The sequence below is a fragment of the Lingula anatina genome, chromosome 1 (genome assembly GCF_051362555.1).
Source record: "Lingula anatina isolate TDL-2025a chromosome 1, LinAna3.0, whole genome shotgun sequence".
Classification (NCBI taxonomy): domain Eukaryota; kingdom Metazoa; phylum Brachiopoda; class Lingulata; order Lingulida; family Lingulidae; genus Lingula; species Lingula anatina.
Window position 1 is genome coordinate 56,721,945 of NC_141767.1, and position 15,438 is coordinate 56,737,382.

General features: G+C 33.1%; 2 protein-coding genes across 4 annotated transcripts; one reads left to right on the plus strand and one right to left on the minus strand.

The window, feature by feature from the left end:
- The first annotated feature begins 1,792 nt into the window (after window positions 1–1,792).
- LOC106168563 (vesicle transport protein GOT1B) lies at window positions 1,793–6,828 on the plus strand. The gene is made up of 5 exons (XM_013547679.3): window positions 1,793–1,981; window positions 3,928–4,019; window positions 4,213–4,391; window positions 4,601–4,682; window positions 5,729–6,828. Exons 1-5 carry the CDS (start codon window positions 1,957–1,959, stop codon window positions 5,765–5,767), a joined length of 417 nt encoding a protein of 138 aa, XP_013403133.2. The 5' UTR covers window positions 1,793–1,956; the 3' UTR covers window positions 5,768–6,828.
- On the minus strand, window positions 6,465–15,393 carry LOC106168562 (solute carrier organic anion transporter family member 4A1). 3 transcript variants are annotated; one of them, XM_013547676.2, is made up of 13 exons: window positions 15,290–15,393; window positions 14,566–15,031; window positions 13,458–13,628; window positions 12,930–13,034; window positions 12,567–12,743; window positions 12,138–12,240; window positions 11,718–11,839; window positions 10,909–11,139; window positions 10,477–10,669; window positions 10,067–10,226; window positions 9,675–9,859; window positions 9,402–9,466; window positions 6,465–9,210 (listed from the first exon to the last, which is right to left on the minus strand). In XM_013547676.2, exons 2-13 carry the CDS (start codon window positions 14,864–14,866, stop codon window positions 8,954–8,956), a joined length of 2,070 nt encoding a protein of 689 aa, XP_013403130.2. In that variant the 5' UTR covers window positions 14,867–15,031; window positions 15,290–15,393; the 3' UTR covers window positions 6,465–8,953. The 3 variants fall into 3 exon arrangements, with proteins under 3 accessions (XP_013403130.2, XP_013403131.2, XP_086857657.1); XM_013547677.2 differs by having other exon boundaries at window positions 15,280–15,374; XM_087001531.1 differs by lacking the exon at window positions 12,567–12,743.
- Window positions 15,394–15,438: the final 45 nt, after the last annotated feature.

Here is a 15,438-nt window from a genome sequence, read left to right on the forward strand (position 1 = left end):
GATCGGGCCATTATTGTAGAAATTATGCTGTTTTTTCACTTTTCAGCATATATGCAACACTGTAAACACATTTCAAGGAAAACCGATAGGCCTGTTGTCATGAAACTCACAGGAGTAATCTATCTTACTAAAACGCAGGTCAAGTTCAAAAATCGGCATGATCGGGCCACTATTTTAGTAGTTATGCTTTTTTTTTCACTTTTCAGCATATATGCAACACTGTAAACGGAATATAAGAAAAACAGACAGGCCAATTGTCATTAAACTCACAGGAGTGGTCAATCCTGCTAAAACGCAGGCTGAGTTAAAAAATCAGCATAATCGGGCCATTATTTTAGAAGTTATGCTGTTTTTTCAAATTTCCTCAGATTCAATTCTTAGGCATGTTAACAGTTTCATTATTTAATTAATAAGATACGTGAAAGTGTTTGTTTGACATTTCCTGCATCTTTACAATATTGTTAGTTGATTTTGTAAAAATGATGGTAAACTTGTTATCGTGTATTGTGTAATAAAGTTTCAAAAATGGAAATAAACTCATATCATTGCAGTTTGTCAGATTCAATCATTCACTATGTTCAGAATCTCAGAATGGAAGAAATTGGACATTTAACACTGCTCTATTGATATTTTTCCCATGTCATCAATTTTCTTAGTTGATCATTTAAAAACGGCAGAAAACTGTTAATTTTGTTTTATGTGAAAAATTGTTAAAAATGGGAAAAAAAACATTTCAGAACAGTGCGGTCTTGTTTACATTTTGGCATTTTCAAGTTGTGACTTTGAAGTTCCATGGGCCTGAAGACCTTTGCTAGTCACATTTTCTGAATATCCATGATACTAATATTTTATTATTAAAAATTGATGGTCATTATGCTGTTAAACATTATGTAATATTGCATCAAAATTTGAAAAAAACCTATTTTGGGCACTGCTCCCATGATGACCATTTAAGAAAAACCATGTCACTTACTGTTCTCAAATAGTACAGTAAATATGTACAGATGTGTCTGTACATGTTGCCATCACCTACGTCTGTCATCGCCGTCGCTGTCGCCGGCGCTGTGCACTTTCATTGTAAACGCGATAAGTGGAAGGCAGTTTTACTTTTTGGCTGTTTGGTAATTCTTACTGCCAGTTAAACAGTTTTTTTGTGAAAATTTAATTTTTCACATATTGGCATTTTCAAGGTGTGATTTTGAAGTTCCACGGGCTTGAAGACCCATGTTAGTCACATTTTCTGAAAATCCATGATACGTATATTTTATTATTAAAAATTGACGGTCATTATGCTGTTAACCATTATGTAATATTGCATCAGAATAGAAGAAAACACAATTTTGGGTGCTGCTGCCATGATGACCATTATGGGAAAATCGTGTTACTTATAATTGCCATACTTTCAAAAAAGAAATACAGGACTAAAATGCAGCCTGAGTTGGAAAAGCAGTCTAATTGGCTTCTTTTTCTGGAGGTTATACATTTTCAAAGTGTGAACTTGAACTCCCATGGGCCTGAAGCCTTATGCTTGTTACACATTTTACTTACATTGGTATTACCTGTTGAGCATAATTAAAATTTGATGTTGAATTTGCAGTTTAACATAATGTACTTTTGCATCAGAATTGACAGTAGCCTATTTTGTGCATAGTTATTTCCTGTTTTTTGTCTGTACATTTGACAGCTTTGCTGCCTTGTTTAGTCTTACAATTAAAAGCAGCAGTGTTCTCACACGCAATATTAGTCCAGGCTAAGTTTTTGTGGAAAAATACGTGGAAGTGTGGTGGCACAGTTTTTGATTAACGGATTGCAGCAGTTGAGCAGCTCAGCTTGTCATCAAAGGCGAATGTCATCTCGGTAGCTATTTACTACCATTTTTATTATTCCAACTCAGCAACAGCATGTTTTTGTGAGAGTGAATTATTTTGCCTGAATTTATCACATACAGCGGCAACGATGATACCTGTGACGGACTTTCAAAGTAAGTTTTCAAACGGTGGATAATCAACAATGAAAAGTGATGTTATAGCTGGCTTATTTTGCAGAAAAACAATTATTATAACTATAGTCACGAACATACTGTATGAACACGTCGACTTGCTTACCACTACAGTGTGGCATTTTCAAACAGCATATTTAATAAGCATACAGAAATTGCAAGGTTTTTTAGCCAGTGTGAATACATTAAATTATGTTTTAGTTACTCTTAGGATTTATCGCAGAATTATTTATAAGCAAAATATGATCATAAACATAAGTCGAACACTTTAAATAATGATAAATGCAAATTTTCGTTGCTTAACAAATGACGAAATGGACTGTTATAAAACTATTTTTAGATTGAGTTTTTAAAGCAGTTTTGTTTCAAATGCATATATCTTAGGTTGATTTATCTGCACATTTTTCTTATTAGCTAAATGTTTATATATAATGTAACTGTTTGTTTATATTATATAATGTGTTATTGTTCATGTAATAATATTAAAAGAAATTCATTTTGACAGTATTTTATGATAGGTAAATATACACACATGATATGTCCAGATAATATATTTTTCATTTTTAAAAAGTTGACTCATAGTTTATGAATTGGTTACTTGAAGCTTTGAACAGAGTGGTTTTCTTTATAGTAGGAGGGTATCTCTGCCCACAGAGATGTTCATATTGTTCTTGGCATTATGTAATTGGATGATGGGAAATAGTTTCATTATTTAGACTGAAATAGTTGTCACAAAAATATGAATTATTGACAAAGCTACTCATTGAAGAGAAAAAGGATAAAAATTCAAGACATCACATTTAAACATTACCAAAGTGTTTCACAACAATGTACATTTGTCATTATGCTTGAAGAGACTTTCATATTTTATATTGTCCCAGGCCAGTAACTAAATGACCAACCCAGTAATGTATGATCTTACATGCCTAAAGGGCTTGTAATATTGTATCTAAATGTCACATGACACTAAGCTTTTCAGCTTGATAAGGCCACAGAACTTGGCTGTGATACAAAGTATTTAGTTCATTGGCAATTTAATGTGATATGCTGCAGACAGGTTTTTGTGCAAAATAATTAAGGCATTGTTTGTTTTTAATATATAGTAACATGTCAGTTGTTTGTTGAATTTTAAAATCTGAAATTAATCAATGATTTCTCTTGAGATATATCCCCCAACAGTTTCTCTTGAGATGTATGGCCCAAATGCTCTGCATTCCTAACTCTGTTCATATAACTAAACAGCAAAGCTGACAAATATACAGACACCATACTGCAAATAAGGTAGCAAAGCTGACCAATGTTCAGACATTCAGATTAAAAAAAAAACAAATAAAATAACACCAAATAATGTTTTGGCCAATTTTGATGCACTATTATATAATGCTTTAAAACAGCATAATCACTCTTACCCTCTTACATTATGTGCTACAGGTAACATGGACATTGAAAAACTAGCAAGTTATTCAGTTTCATGGGCCATAAAAGCCACTGAAAATGCTAATGTGTGAAAAATAAGATATTCAAACAAACAAAAAAAGAAAAAAACAGAATAAATGTAAATGTAAACTGATCTTGCTGCTTTTTGAAAGCAACCTGCTTTGTTGCCAAACAAAGCTACACAGTAAAAATTAAGTAAAACAGAAATACCGTTTGGAAGTTATGGGGTGAATGTCACCAAATTGTCCATAAAAGCTGAATAATTACTGTAAATGTGAATGGATCATGTCAATTTTCAAAGTAACCTGCTTCTTTACCAAACAAAGCTACTCAGTAAATTTAAAATAAAACTAAAATGTGGTTTGGCAGTTATGGGGCAAACATCATGTGTCGGACAGCGATGGCAATGTAATGGACAGACAGGCCAACCAGAATATCTGATGACTTAAATCAGCATCCATGTTTTATGATTATATTCCCATTTATTTCAGAGATTGGTGTTGGCCTGGCAGGATTTGGTGTTGCCTTCTTAATTCTTGGGGTGCTATTTTTCTTTGACAAAGGTCTTTTAGCTATAGGGAATGTGAGTATTGTCTTGACCTATGTACTTTTTACAGTTCAGTACAGATGGCTTACAATTTTAGAATTGAGAAAAATGAGAGATATCACATGGTAAATGTGTGTATTTGATTTTGCCTTTGATTGCTTAATTATCTTACTTGCATAAGAATATAGCAATGCTGAAATCTTAGAAAGCTTTTTTGTTCTTTTTTCAGATTTTATTTATATCAGGCCTTGCATTTGTAATAGGACTAGAAAGAACATTTAGATTTTTCTTTCAACGTCATAAACTCAAGGCTACAGGATTCTTTGTTGGTGGCATGGTTGTTGTCCTCCTTGGATGGCCCATTATTGGAATGTGTGTAGAAGTATATGGATTTGTTCTTTTATTTAGGTAAGTTGGAAATAAATGCATACTGTAAAACAACTGTATGGACAGAAATATTTTCCAATCAATACACAATCACCTGAACAGAGCACCTTGTTAGGTGCAGTAATGGTTATTAAACTAAATGTTGTGTGAACTATTTTTGGGGGGTTAATTTGCTGAACACAAAGGACGACCTCCTTTTATGACACTGTGTGAAATGTTTTTCTTTTCAGTGGATTTTTCCCAGTAGCAGTAAATTTTCTACGAAGAGTTCCAGTTATTGGAACAATTCTCAATATGCCAGGAATTAGTGGTGTAAGTATATGCAGTAGATTATAGAACCATCTCTGTACTTTTTCCATAGAAGCCTTCGTGTAAACAGATTAAAGCTTTTATATTCACCTAATATCTTTACCCTAGACACATATCAGAATGCATTTATGCTGCACCTTTGCAACTAGCAGGTGTCCAGACAATGAAGCATAGTTATCAGATGGACATTATGCATGCAAGTTAGTCAGTTTAGGATTATGATTGCTATTTCTCATGCTATATATTACTTCATATAATGTATTAAGTGTGCAGACTAATTCTTAATGTCACTGTGTCCATTGTTGATCAGAGGACAGTGGGGTCAGTGTTTTTGCATTCAAAGTTGTATATTGCTGTTTTAAATATGCAAGAAGATTTTGATTTGCATATATGTATAAGTAAGTATTGAGTTGACACATAATAAACTAAGACTATAGACTGAGTAAAAAGTCTGTTCTTTGTGAAGATACATTATTGCAGGACCTTAAAATGCAGCATTCTTGGGGGGTTTACGCTGCTAGTTGTCTTACTTGTTACAGTATTTATCTTGGGTATCTAAAAGTTATATCTTTACATTCTGTCAGTGAGTAATGGTTATGTTTGAGAGATTGGCTATTTTGAAAGAAAATCTTCTAAATAAACCTCCCTGCATTGCCCTAACGAAAAAGTCCTATAGGATCCTATAAGATCCTATAGGATCCTATAGGAAATTGGCCCAATTTCCTATAGGATCCTATAGGATCCTATAGGACTTTTAGTAAGGGATGGACATGGCCAATCAATTCTGGTTGGCACATATAGGCTTCTAAATAGAAGAGAACTTCTCAAAACATACTGCCACATATGGAACATAAGAGCCTGGATGTAAAAAGGGGCTTGAATTATTTAATAATAAACAATATTTAACATTTTTACCATATAACAATTTGCTAACAAAATGTAATATGTTCTGTTTTAGGCAATAGAGGTTTTTGCCCAAATCTATTATCTTTACAACCAGGTATGTATGACTAATCATTTAAATCACAATTATTTCCTCCTTCTTTCAGCTTGCAGACAAATTAGGAGCATCAAATTCCATGGTATAGCATAGGACTTGCTGTCACATTCGATTCATCACCTTACTGCACACCATGGTATAGAACAGGAATTGTGATAAACCATGAATCTAAGATGTTATAAGAGGCAATGGTTACAGGATGCAATAGCCAACGGCTGTGATCTTTATATCAGCCATAGTTGTAACCGTATCTGCATCTACTTGTGTGTATGTTGCTGGCAAGAGGAATGAGAACTTGGATGTTATGATCAAAGAGAATTTTGAGTTCAAGTGAATGAAGATGAAACCTTAGGATTCTCCTAAAGGAAAGTTACTTTGATAATTTTGTTGCTGTTTGTATGTTTGTTGGAAGGTAAAAAAGGTTTCTGCCAAGGTATATCATAATCTATTATAACATATTGGTGTTTAGTTCACTTCATAAAAACCAGGCACTGAACTATTTGGTCACAAATATCAAAATTTTAGACTGCTTTGATTATGTAAAGGCATATTTTTGTCATCAAAATAAAGCAAGATTTGTTATAGATCAGCATATGTTCTTCATTAAGGAACATAAAAAACAAGCTTACTTTATTTCTAAAAATTAAAACATTGCAATATTTATTGTAGTTTTTCATGTGAAGTTGCCCCTATGTCTTTAAAACAGAGGATAGTCTAAATTTTATCTAAAATATATTTAAGATAATTTTTTAAACTGTAACTGTGTTTTATTTACTTAATTGTAATTTATTTATTTTTGGGGGGGTGGGGGGGGGGGGGGAGAGAGAGAGGTTTCACTTTAATACTTCCATGCATGTGTAATAGTAATGCAAGTATTTCAAGTAATTATTACCTATTATAAGTTGTCCTTTAATGTCATTTTGCACCCATCAATTTACTGCTATGCTGTTAGAGATATTTGCTATAACTGAGAATATAATTGTACATATTCAGAGTCAGTTTTATACATATATATTCACTTAGATTGTTTTTTGTCAGTCATTTTGCTTTGTTCACATATTACATAGTGTACACAGTTGTTTGATGATAGGTGAACTTAGCAGTTCTCATTGATAAGTGAAAAAAGTTAATAAAAATACCATATTATAATCATTAGTTTGGTTTAATTATAGGCCGCATTCACATCAGCCGTCTAACTAGTCCGTGGATCAAATATGGACAACCACTTAAATGCTTGTTGTATATTCCCACAGGGAATCTATTCAATGTCTATAAGTCACAAAGTGGATTTAACAACGAGCGTTTAAGTTGGTCGCCATATTTGATTCTTGGACTAGTAAGTCTGCTGATATGAATGCGGCCATATATTCAGCTGGTAGAATAAAGGAATGGATGACTGAAGACTGGATATACAAGTTTAGCCTCCAGGCATAAGTGTGTATTAATAAATAGTTCTTTGTCAAACATCTTATCTCTAATCCAGTTTAAAGTTTAATTGGTCCAAATTTTAATCTGAGAAAATTTCAGAACAGTGGAGATATAAAATATACATTTATTGATATCACTTTTCATAAATATAATTATATAATAACTAGAATATAAGCTGAAAAGGTATTCACATGCAACTACATTGCTCAACATTTCTACAATTTATTTTCCCAATAGCCATTTCCTGTTTTTTAACACGAAATATCTGACAGCTAAAAGATGAATGGAAGAAGGCAATGAAAAATTCTACTTTCATGCTTTCCCCCAAAATCATTATGTAATAGACAAACCACAAGTCAATGAGGTGTTGGTAATATATACGAGTGTAAAGCATGAGTGGATTTCACATATGCCTCACTGACAAGTGGCATATATGATATATCACAGAACTCGAGAACCAGATATGGCATGCCCTCTGTGCTATATGTCAAACGTTGCCTTTTCTTCTTGATACCTTTCATGATATAAAATGAAATACAGGGTTTTAATAATTCTTATACCTGCAGTAAAAGGGATTTCCAAAAATAACACACATTACTATATCAGGTTCACTTCTCTATAAATGAGAGCACCAACCTGAAGTATAAAATAGTTAAATATTGTTTACATGATATTAATTATATTTAGCACTAAAATAACAATAACAGTCATCAAAACTGAATAGCTGGAAAGTATCTTTAATAAATTTGTATCAAAAAGCACAATGCATATTTTTCCTGAACAATAACAAACAACCACTTTATAAAGGTCCATAATTTGTAAATTTGAAATACATATAATAAAAGCAGAGTAAAGGTTTCATGACCTGACTTCCTAGCAACCCTTTCCCAGAAAGAAGAATGTCCACAAAATGTAAGTCTTTTAATCCTGGAAAAGTAGGATATGATTAAGTTTTTAAAAATATGGCAAGTGTAATATAATATTTAAAGTTTTTCCATATATTGCACGTCACAGTGTAATGGATCATGCTCTTAGCACAACGGGGCCTAAATATCCATTTTCAGTCCTTATGTGAAAGATGCCCACATAGAATAGGTAATACAAAATGTATGACCTTTTTGTAGAAATATTGTCCCCAAAATAGCAATGTGAAAATTAAACAAAAAGTCAACAATTGTTATAAATTCATATAAGAGATATGATACTATCAAAAATACTGATCAAAAATGTTAAAATCAGGTTAAATAATTGTGACCAGAATACTATTTTTCACTCTTTAGGAAAACTTATCAATATGTGTACTTGAGGAAAAAGGGAATGAAAAAAGACGTCTGAGACCAACTGTGCTGGTTATCATATATTACTTTCTTCATATTAATGAAAAATTGTCTTAAATATTCTTTTTTTAAGTTAGCCTGCAATAATGTCACAAGACCATGTAACAATTTTTGTAAGTAATGCTTTCATTCTCCCTCTTTTGCACTTTTGTCTCAGATTAAAATGCAAGTAATGGATGTAACTCTTCACTCAGCTGTAGACAACTACAAAAAGATATCCTAAAACTCAAAGGGAATGATTGAGTTTGAATAGAGCAAAGGTCAGTAACTATTAGAAAATGCTGATGATCCCATACATATTATAATAGATAATAAATAAATTTGCATTTTCTTTGTGACAAAATTCTTTGTAGTGTCCCTTAAAGAAGCCATCTAAGATACTAAAATAGAACTTGTACTGGAACATTATATGAAAACCTTCTTATCATTATATTAAAATAACATTAACCAGTGCAATGTCTTCATCACTAGAATAGCACATACTTTCTATACCTCTTAGAAATTCTCAATTACAGCTGACAAACCTCTTCCCCTGTTGCATCCTCTGCATAACATGCACTACCTGGGACTGGCTTATATAAATACCATGCCAGGAACATCAGTAAGGAGGACACTGCTTTAAAGCTTGCCGATAAGGCAACAAAGTAGTAACTCATCCTTTCGTTGTCATACTGATGGCAGGAGGTCCTCTGGCCACACTCCTCACCCCACACAATACATGCACTGTCTAGTATGGCACCAAAGACAATTGGACCAGGAATCAAACCTGAATAAAGAAGAATATTTCTACAAATACAGCTCAGACAGAAAACTCCAGTAACATATATTTGGTGTAACAGACTTAACCACTTTAGCAACTACTATATACATTTCTTTATTCTGTATTACATTAAAAACCACTGTTTTTGTAGCCCAAGATAAGCTACAAATTGACACACTAAAAGTTAGGTACAGTACCTAGCAACCTCACAGCCACCCATCCCACTCCTGTTGCCAGGGACTTGTCACATTCTTGGACACTTCTGCAATGAAGGATACAAAATATCAAACATGCTGCAAGGTAAATGATTAATCATCAAACAGTTAATTAGCACTCTAATTCATGAAATTTTTACTTACTTCTAAAACATATCCTAGACATTGTAAAAATATTCTTTATTTTCTATTTACTTTTATAAATTAAGTGGCTTGCAAAATGTGTGAGAATGTGTTAGGTGTGAAAATCATCACCTGAGAATAGCCTGTACCGTTGGAGTGCTAGCTAAGAAGGTGAAAGTGATTAGAAACAACAGCACCACTTGATACAATGGCATCAATGTACACGAGGTTGAACAGGGACCTTCCTTAGCCTTTGTCATGGAATTGTTCATCAGACCACTGCTGTGGAACTGTACACAACTGCAGTTGTTATAATACTGAAAAAAAAATTATGATGCATAAACAATGGTCGATGCATAAGACAACATCTGATTTATACTTTATAGACAGTTGATATATTTCCTCATCTGTTTGACAAAAAAGCAATTATCTTTAGCATGATGTGCTGAAGAAAGAGATTTTCACAAGTTCTTTATGAAAACATACAATGAAATTTCTGGGAAAATCCATAAAGCAAAACTTACATTGTCTGACTCCCATATGTCCTTAGTTAAGCATCCTGCGTAACAAGGTGAGAAATAAGTAACTCCATTATCTCCACACACTGGGTTGTAGAAATCTTGAAGACAACCACAATGTATATTGCACTCCAATGTCATGTTTGAAGCACTTTCATGATAACCACTAAAACAAAAAGTGGGGTGATATACAATACACCTAAGTCATGTATATAATTCAGGCAAGTCTGGCAAGATCACTATTGGGTAATATTTCCTCTGAACAAAATGTTATTTTAAAGCACAGAGTTGATTTGTAAAGATGTGAAGTAAAAAGTCTGAATCGAGCAAAATCCTTCCTGATAAAAGAACTGTTCCATTTTATCTTGTCAAAAGTACACTTAATTTAGAAGATAATACCAGTATCATTCACCTACCCAGGTCGTAAGGCTCCTACTCCTGCAAAGGGCATGTTGTCACATCTAACAAATAATCCAAAACAGCAGAAGAAGGAGATGAGTAGCACTATGAAGCCAAACTTGATAATGTTTGCACATGAGAAGGACAATTTCCTTAACAGAAAACCACTCAACATGGCTGCTCCCCCTCCAGCTGGCACAACAACAACACCTGGAAAATATTTTTGCCCTTCAGGAAATATCTTTCTTTCCTGCTAAAATATGTGACAATAATTTTGTTTTTTAAAAATCAAATGTCTTCACTGATCACTTTAATTTTTTTACAACACTGTTGGGCTGACATAAAATTATCAGTGATTGTATCTGCCTAATATCTTAAATCTGGAAATTGTTTTGGTTAGAAGCTATAATGAGATTGGTGAGCAGAAATGCTTAAAAAGTAACCCTTACCTGTTAATATTGATGCCTGACTTGCAGACATACTGAACTGGTTTTCCAAATATTTGGGCGCAAAGGCTATAAACCCTCCTACAAGAAATCCTTCCACTGCATCGCATATCACTATACAAACAAAAGTTGCATTGTGAAAGAGACGCTTCATAGCAGCACCAAGATCCATGAGGTTAGAATCAAAGGCTGTGGAGTTGCTTTTTTTCTTTTCTTCTTTTATTTTCAGAGCACCTGAAATATTAGAAAAAAATTTGAATATCTATATTTGGAACAGTTTGATCTACAGATTCATGACTGTATTTTACTTCATTTAAAAATCTTTTAGTGACACTTCATAAATTTTCAATTTCACAAAAGAATAAATGAAAATTAAAGAATCATTAAGATCTGATATTATATATAATATTATATATAATAAATGAGCAATTTATAAAATAATAAATGAGCAATTAAAGAATCAATAAGATCTTATATTATATACCAGTAGTCAAGATCACAGAAAGAAAGTACCCCATAATATGAATTTTAATGTAATGTTTTGATATCCCCCCCCTCCCCCAAAAAAGTCCTAGGTAAGCTTCATATTTATTCATTCAAAAGTTTTAAGTTCATCAATACCATCTCTTACCACCAAACTTATTATTTTCAATTATTTTTTTTTAATTAAGACATATCAAAATTGTATAATGGTTATCAATCATAAATGTTTTTAGTAAATATTTTACATTTAAAAAATACCCTATGGCCTTGAAGTATAATATCAAAGAAATAAAGATCCAGAAAAAAAACAGGCTGTGCTTAATTAGTACCAGGTAACTCTGCAGCAAAACCCAGCAAAGGGAAAGCTATAATCCATGACATCACAGCAGTCCCTAGAAATCCCAGCCACCAGGCACCATACCAACTTGGGGAATCTGGAGATATGGTGACACTGAAATAAACAGCACAGCATTGAAATTTATTTTAAAATACCGCTAAAATTTAAAATGCCCTGTCAAATTGTACCCAAAATTAACCTTGGGTGTAGCTTTATATTTCACTCACTCACATATTGTACTCAATTTCTTCAACTTTACAGTAATAAACAAAGTCACTTTTAATGTTTATCCAAGATTTACTACATATAAACATACAGAAAAAAATCAAAGCTTCAAAACTTTTTAAAGTGGGTTTTATAAACACACACACAAAAAAAATTATAAATATATATATATTCTAGCCTGCTTTACCTGCTGATATCCACCTGCCCAATATCTCCATATAAATTGAGCAACACTCCGCCTAGCACATAGCCCAGAGCAGGCCCTATCACAGATATCCCATAGTATATACCTAAAGACAACATCATCCAATGACATAGCCATGCACTACTATTTTGGATATAAACAATACATACCATGGCTTACTTTTAAACTTGAAAATATCACCCTTACACTACTTTTAACCAGTATGATAAGTGTATATGAACTTCCTTTGCCTTTTTTATGCATCAAAGTCAAATTAATTTTTCTTTTTCAACAACTGATTAACTATAATTACAGCACCTACTGAACTCCTTTTCGCCCTCTAAAATATGAACAATTTACAAACTTAAAAAAATTCTAATGCTTGCCAGATTATAACTCTAAAATTTTCACACTTTGAATAACCATCTGTACCTGTATACAAAGGGGATTCTTTAGTGGACACATTCTCATCCAGATAGACAAAGGCCAAGGTGAACATGGGAGAGCACCCAAACCCCTGAACCATTTGTCCAAGGAAAAATACATAGAAATAATCAGACAGATGGGCATCTGGACTTTGACAAAAGTCTGTTTGATTGTTGTTTGAATCTAAAACATTGACAAAAAAATATATTAACATAACATTAACAGAAAAATAAATAAAATAATAATTTTGAAAAAATTCTACAAAGGCTGGGAATGAAACACAATCATGAAGGTTCTACAAAGGCAGCAATACAACATAATGTACAATTCAACATACATGGTGCATTTTTAGATTTAAATTTGAATTACCTAAAACACAAACATCTTCTCGTTCTTGTGCTGCATAGAGGCCTGTAGTAAACTGTGGAATTATAAAAATAACAGAACCAAATCCAAGCAATATTGTACCAACACCTGGAAAATAATAGTTAATCAGTGTTATAATGATGTCAAATGAACTCAAAATATAATTGAGTTTTAAAACATTATGAGAAGGGTTAAGTCCTCATTACCACAGCATATACATAGTCAAAATGACAATATGGAAAGATAAACAAAGTTCCTTTGAAATAAAGCAATGTACAGTTGGGCTTAAAGCATTTTCTGCTTTATTTACTAAACTACATAAAAACACATTTTAACAAAATGCCACTTAAACAAGGGTATAAAATGATGCTTAAAAGATTGAGTATTAAATCAGCAGGTTACACTCTCAAAATTCCGAGGCTTACAAGATGGGGCAATACTTGTCTTCATCTTTTTTTTGCCATACTTTTTATGTTTAATCAATCTATCTTAATACAAGCAAAAACAGACAATTCTGTCTGCAAAATTTACCTATCCATTTCCCTTTATGTCCTCTTCCTCCATAGTAGCTTACAAAGACCAGCACTAGCACAGTGGCTATATCATAGCCAGCATCTATCACTCCAGCCTGAGTACTAGACAGGTTGAATCTCTTCTCCAATGTTGTTATAGAAGAACTTACAAAACCATTCACCACCATGCCTAGATAAAATTAAGATATACTTTTTTAGCAATCAAACATGATAAGAATCAGTTTAAATCCTTTTTTCCTGATTAATGAAACATAAAACATTTTGATCCAACACATATCAAGTTTTAGGATTAGGCAAGTTCCAAGTGTTGTATGCTAACTTTATGACTGGGTTCCCATACCTAGATCAATCTAACAGGGTCAATCCATCTCCAAGGGGGTTCTTGCTAAATTGCTTTCAGCTTAAGCGACCTAGAAGTCTGGCAGGTCTACTGAAGCTGCCAAACAATATTTAATTAACCCCTAGCAGCTTCAGTAGGCACGACAGGCATCTAAACCACTTAAGTGAATTGCAATTTAGCAAGAATCCCCTTGGAGATAGATTGATCACAGTTAGTACAATAGTCTGGGAATGGTCCCTATGATATGCCTCATGTTTATCTACCGATGGGAATTGTGTTCATATGTCATTCCAAAATAGGCACATGTGTATTTCTATGTTTGTTCTGCAAAGTTTTTTTTTCAAAAACATAAATGAAGCTAGACACATGAAATGGGGCAGTAAAAATGGGTGGACCGCATAAGAATTGATTATTGTTATAATTTCAAAATATGCAGTAACTCAAAAATCTGGTTCCACACTGAAAAAAAATTGTTTATATTATACCATCTAATTCAAATTTGTGCATGCTTTGAACTTCAAACAATTTTTCTGTTGTTTCTTTTGTAAATAAGTTTCATTTTATTTAGAAGTTCAAGTATCAGTAAAATAGACATCTGAGAGGTATTAGGCAAAGTGCATACTTTGGCAAGACACATGTACCCACCAGTACAAGTAATAACATGACAACACATGCAACAAAATTATCTTAGTTCTCAATCATATTTAGTATTACACACTGCACTGTGTATTTATATAACATGTATGCATTGCTCTGTAATTTGTACCTTGTATGGTCACCATGAAACAAAGGCAAAATAAAAGACACTTGGCATTGTGGCATTTCTGCACACAGTCAGGTTCCAGTTTTCCCCACCCACACTGATCTTCTGAGTTCTCCTTACAGCCACACTCCAATGTATCTAGTACACCACAGTCTTTGCATACAGTGGGAAGGTTCTGAACTGTCTGGTCAGCCTGCTCCTGGGGCTGATCTGTGGGCTTTAGGTGAGCATCACCATGTCCATTACTAACACTAGGTCCATATGAGGCTTCTGCATTTTGTGTGCTATTGTGATCTTCAGCCATAGTGTTGGGCAAACAAATTTGTTATACCATAAAATCTTGACATAGGGCGTATGTCTCAGCCACTGCACCCGGCATCACGCAATCAGTCAAAGTGGACACATAGGTGAGTCACCTTGACCAGCAAGTTAACATCGTCAGTCACTTTCAATCTTAACGTGCATGAATCTGCAATGAAAGGACAAAAGCAATTAACTATATACCAACTCCCACTCAGGCAACTAGGTGATTCAGGTACAATAAAAGTGCTAAATGATGGCCTTTAAATAGCCTGGGCTTATTTGTAAAATTTGTACCAGGCCGTTTAATAATAATAATAATAATAATAATAATAATAATAATAATAATAATAATAATTTAAAACGGGAAACATGCACAAAAACAGTTCACTTGTAGAATATTCTGTTCTACTGTACCTGTTATTACCTTTTTTTCACTTTAAAAACTTTAATCACACCCAAGTTCTGTCAGATAACAAGCCGACGATCCACAGGTGTTCATACGAAGGCTAACGCAAGGTAAAATGTCGTACATTTATTTTTCACTATTTTAATAAATATGTATTAAATAAACAT

Coding starts and splice junctions, on each gene's coding strand:
- LOC106168563 (XM_013547679.3), top strand. CDS start 1,957: ATGATACCTGTGACGGACTTTCAAA. Junction 1,982..3,927: donor ACCTGTGACGGACTTTCAAA/GTAAGTTTTCAA, acceptor CATTTATTTCAG/AGATTGGTGTTGGCCTGGCA. Junction 4,392..4,600: donor GGATTTGTTCTTTTATTTAG/GTAAGTTGGAAA, acceptor TTTTCTTTTCAG/TGGATTTTTCCCAGTAGCAG.
- LOC106168562 (XM_013547676.2), bottom strand. CDS start 14,866: ATGGCTGAAGATCACAATAGCACACAAAATGCAGAAGCCTCATATGGA. Junction 13,035..13,457: donor ACATAAAGGGAAATGGATAG/GTAAATTTTGCA, acceptor ATTATTTTCCAG/GTGTTGGTACAATATTGCTT. Junction 12,744..12,929: donor AGAAGATGTTTGTGTTTTAG/GTAATTCAAATT, acceptor TCAATGTTTTAG/ATTCAAACAACAATCAAACA.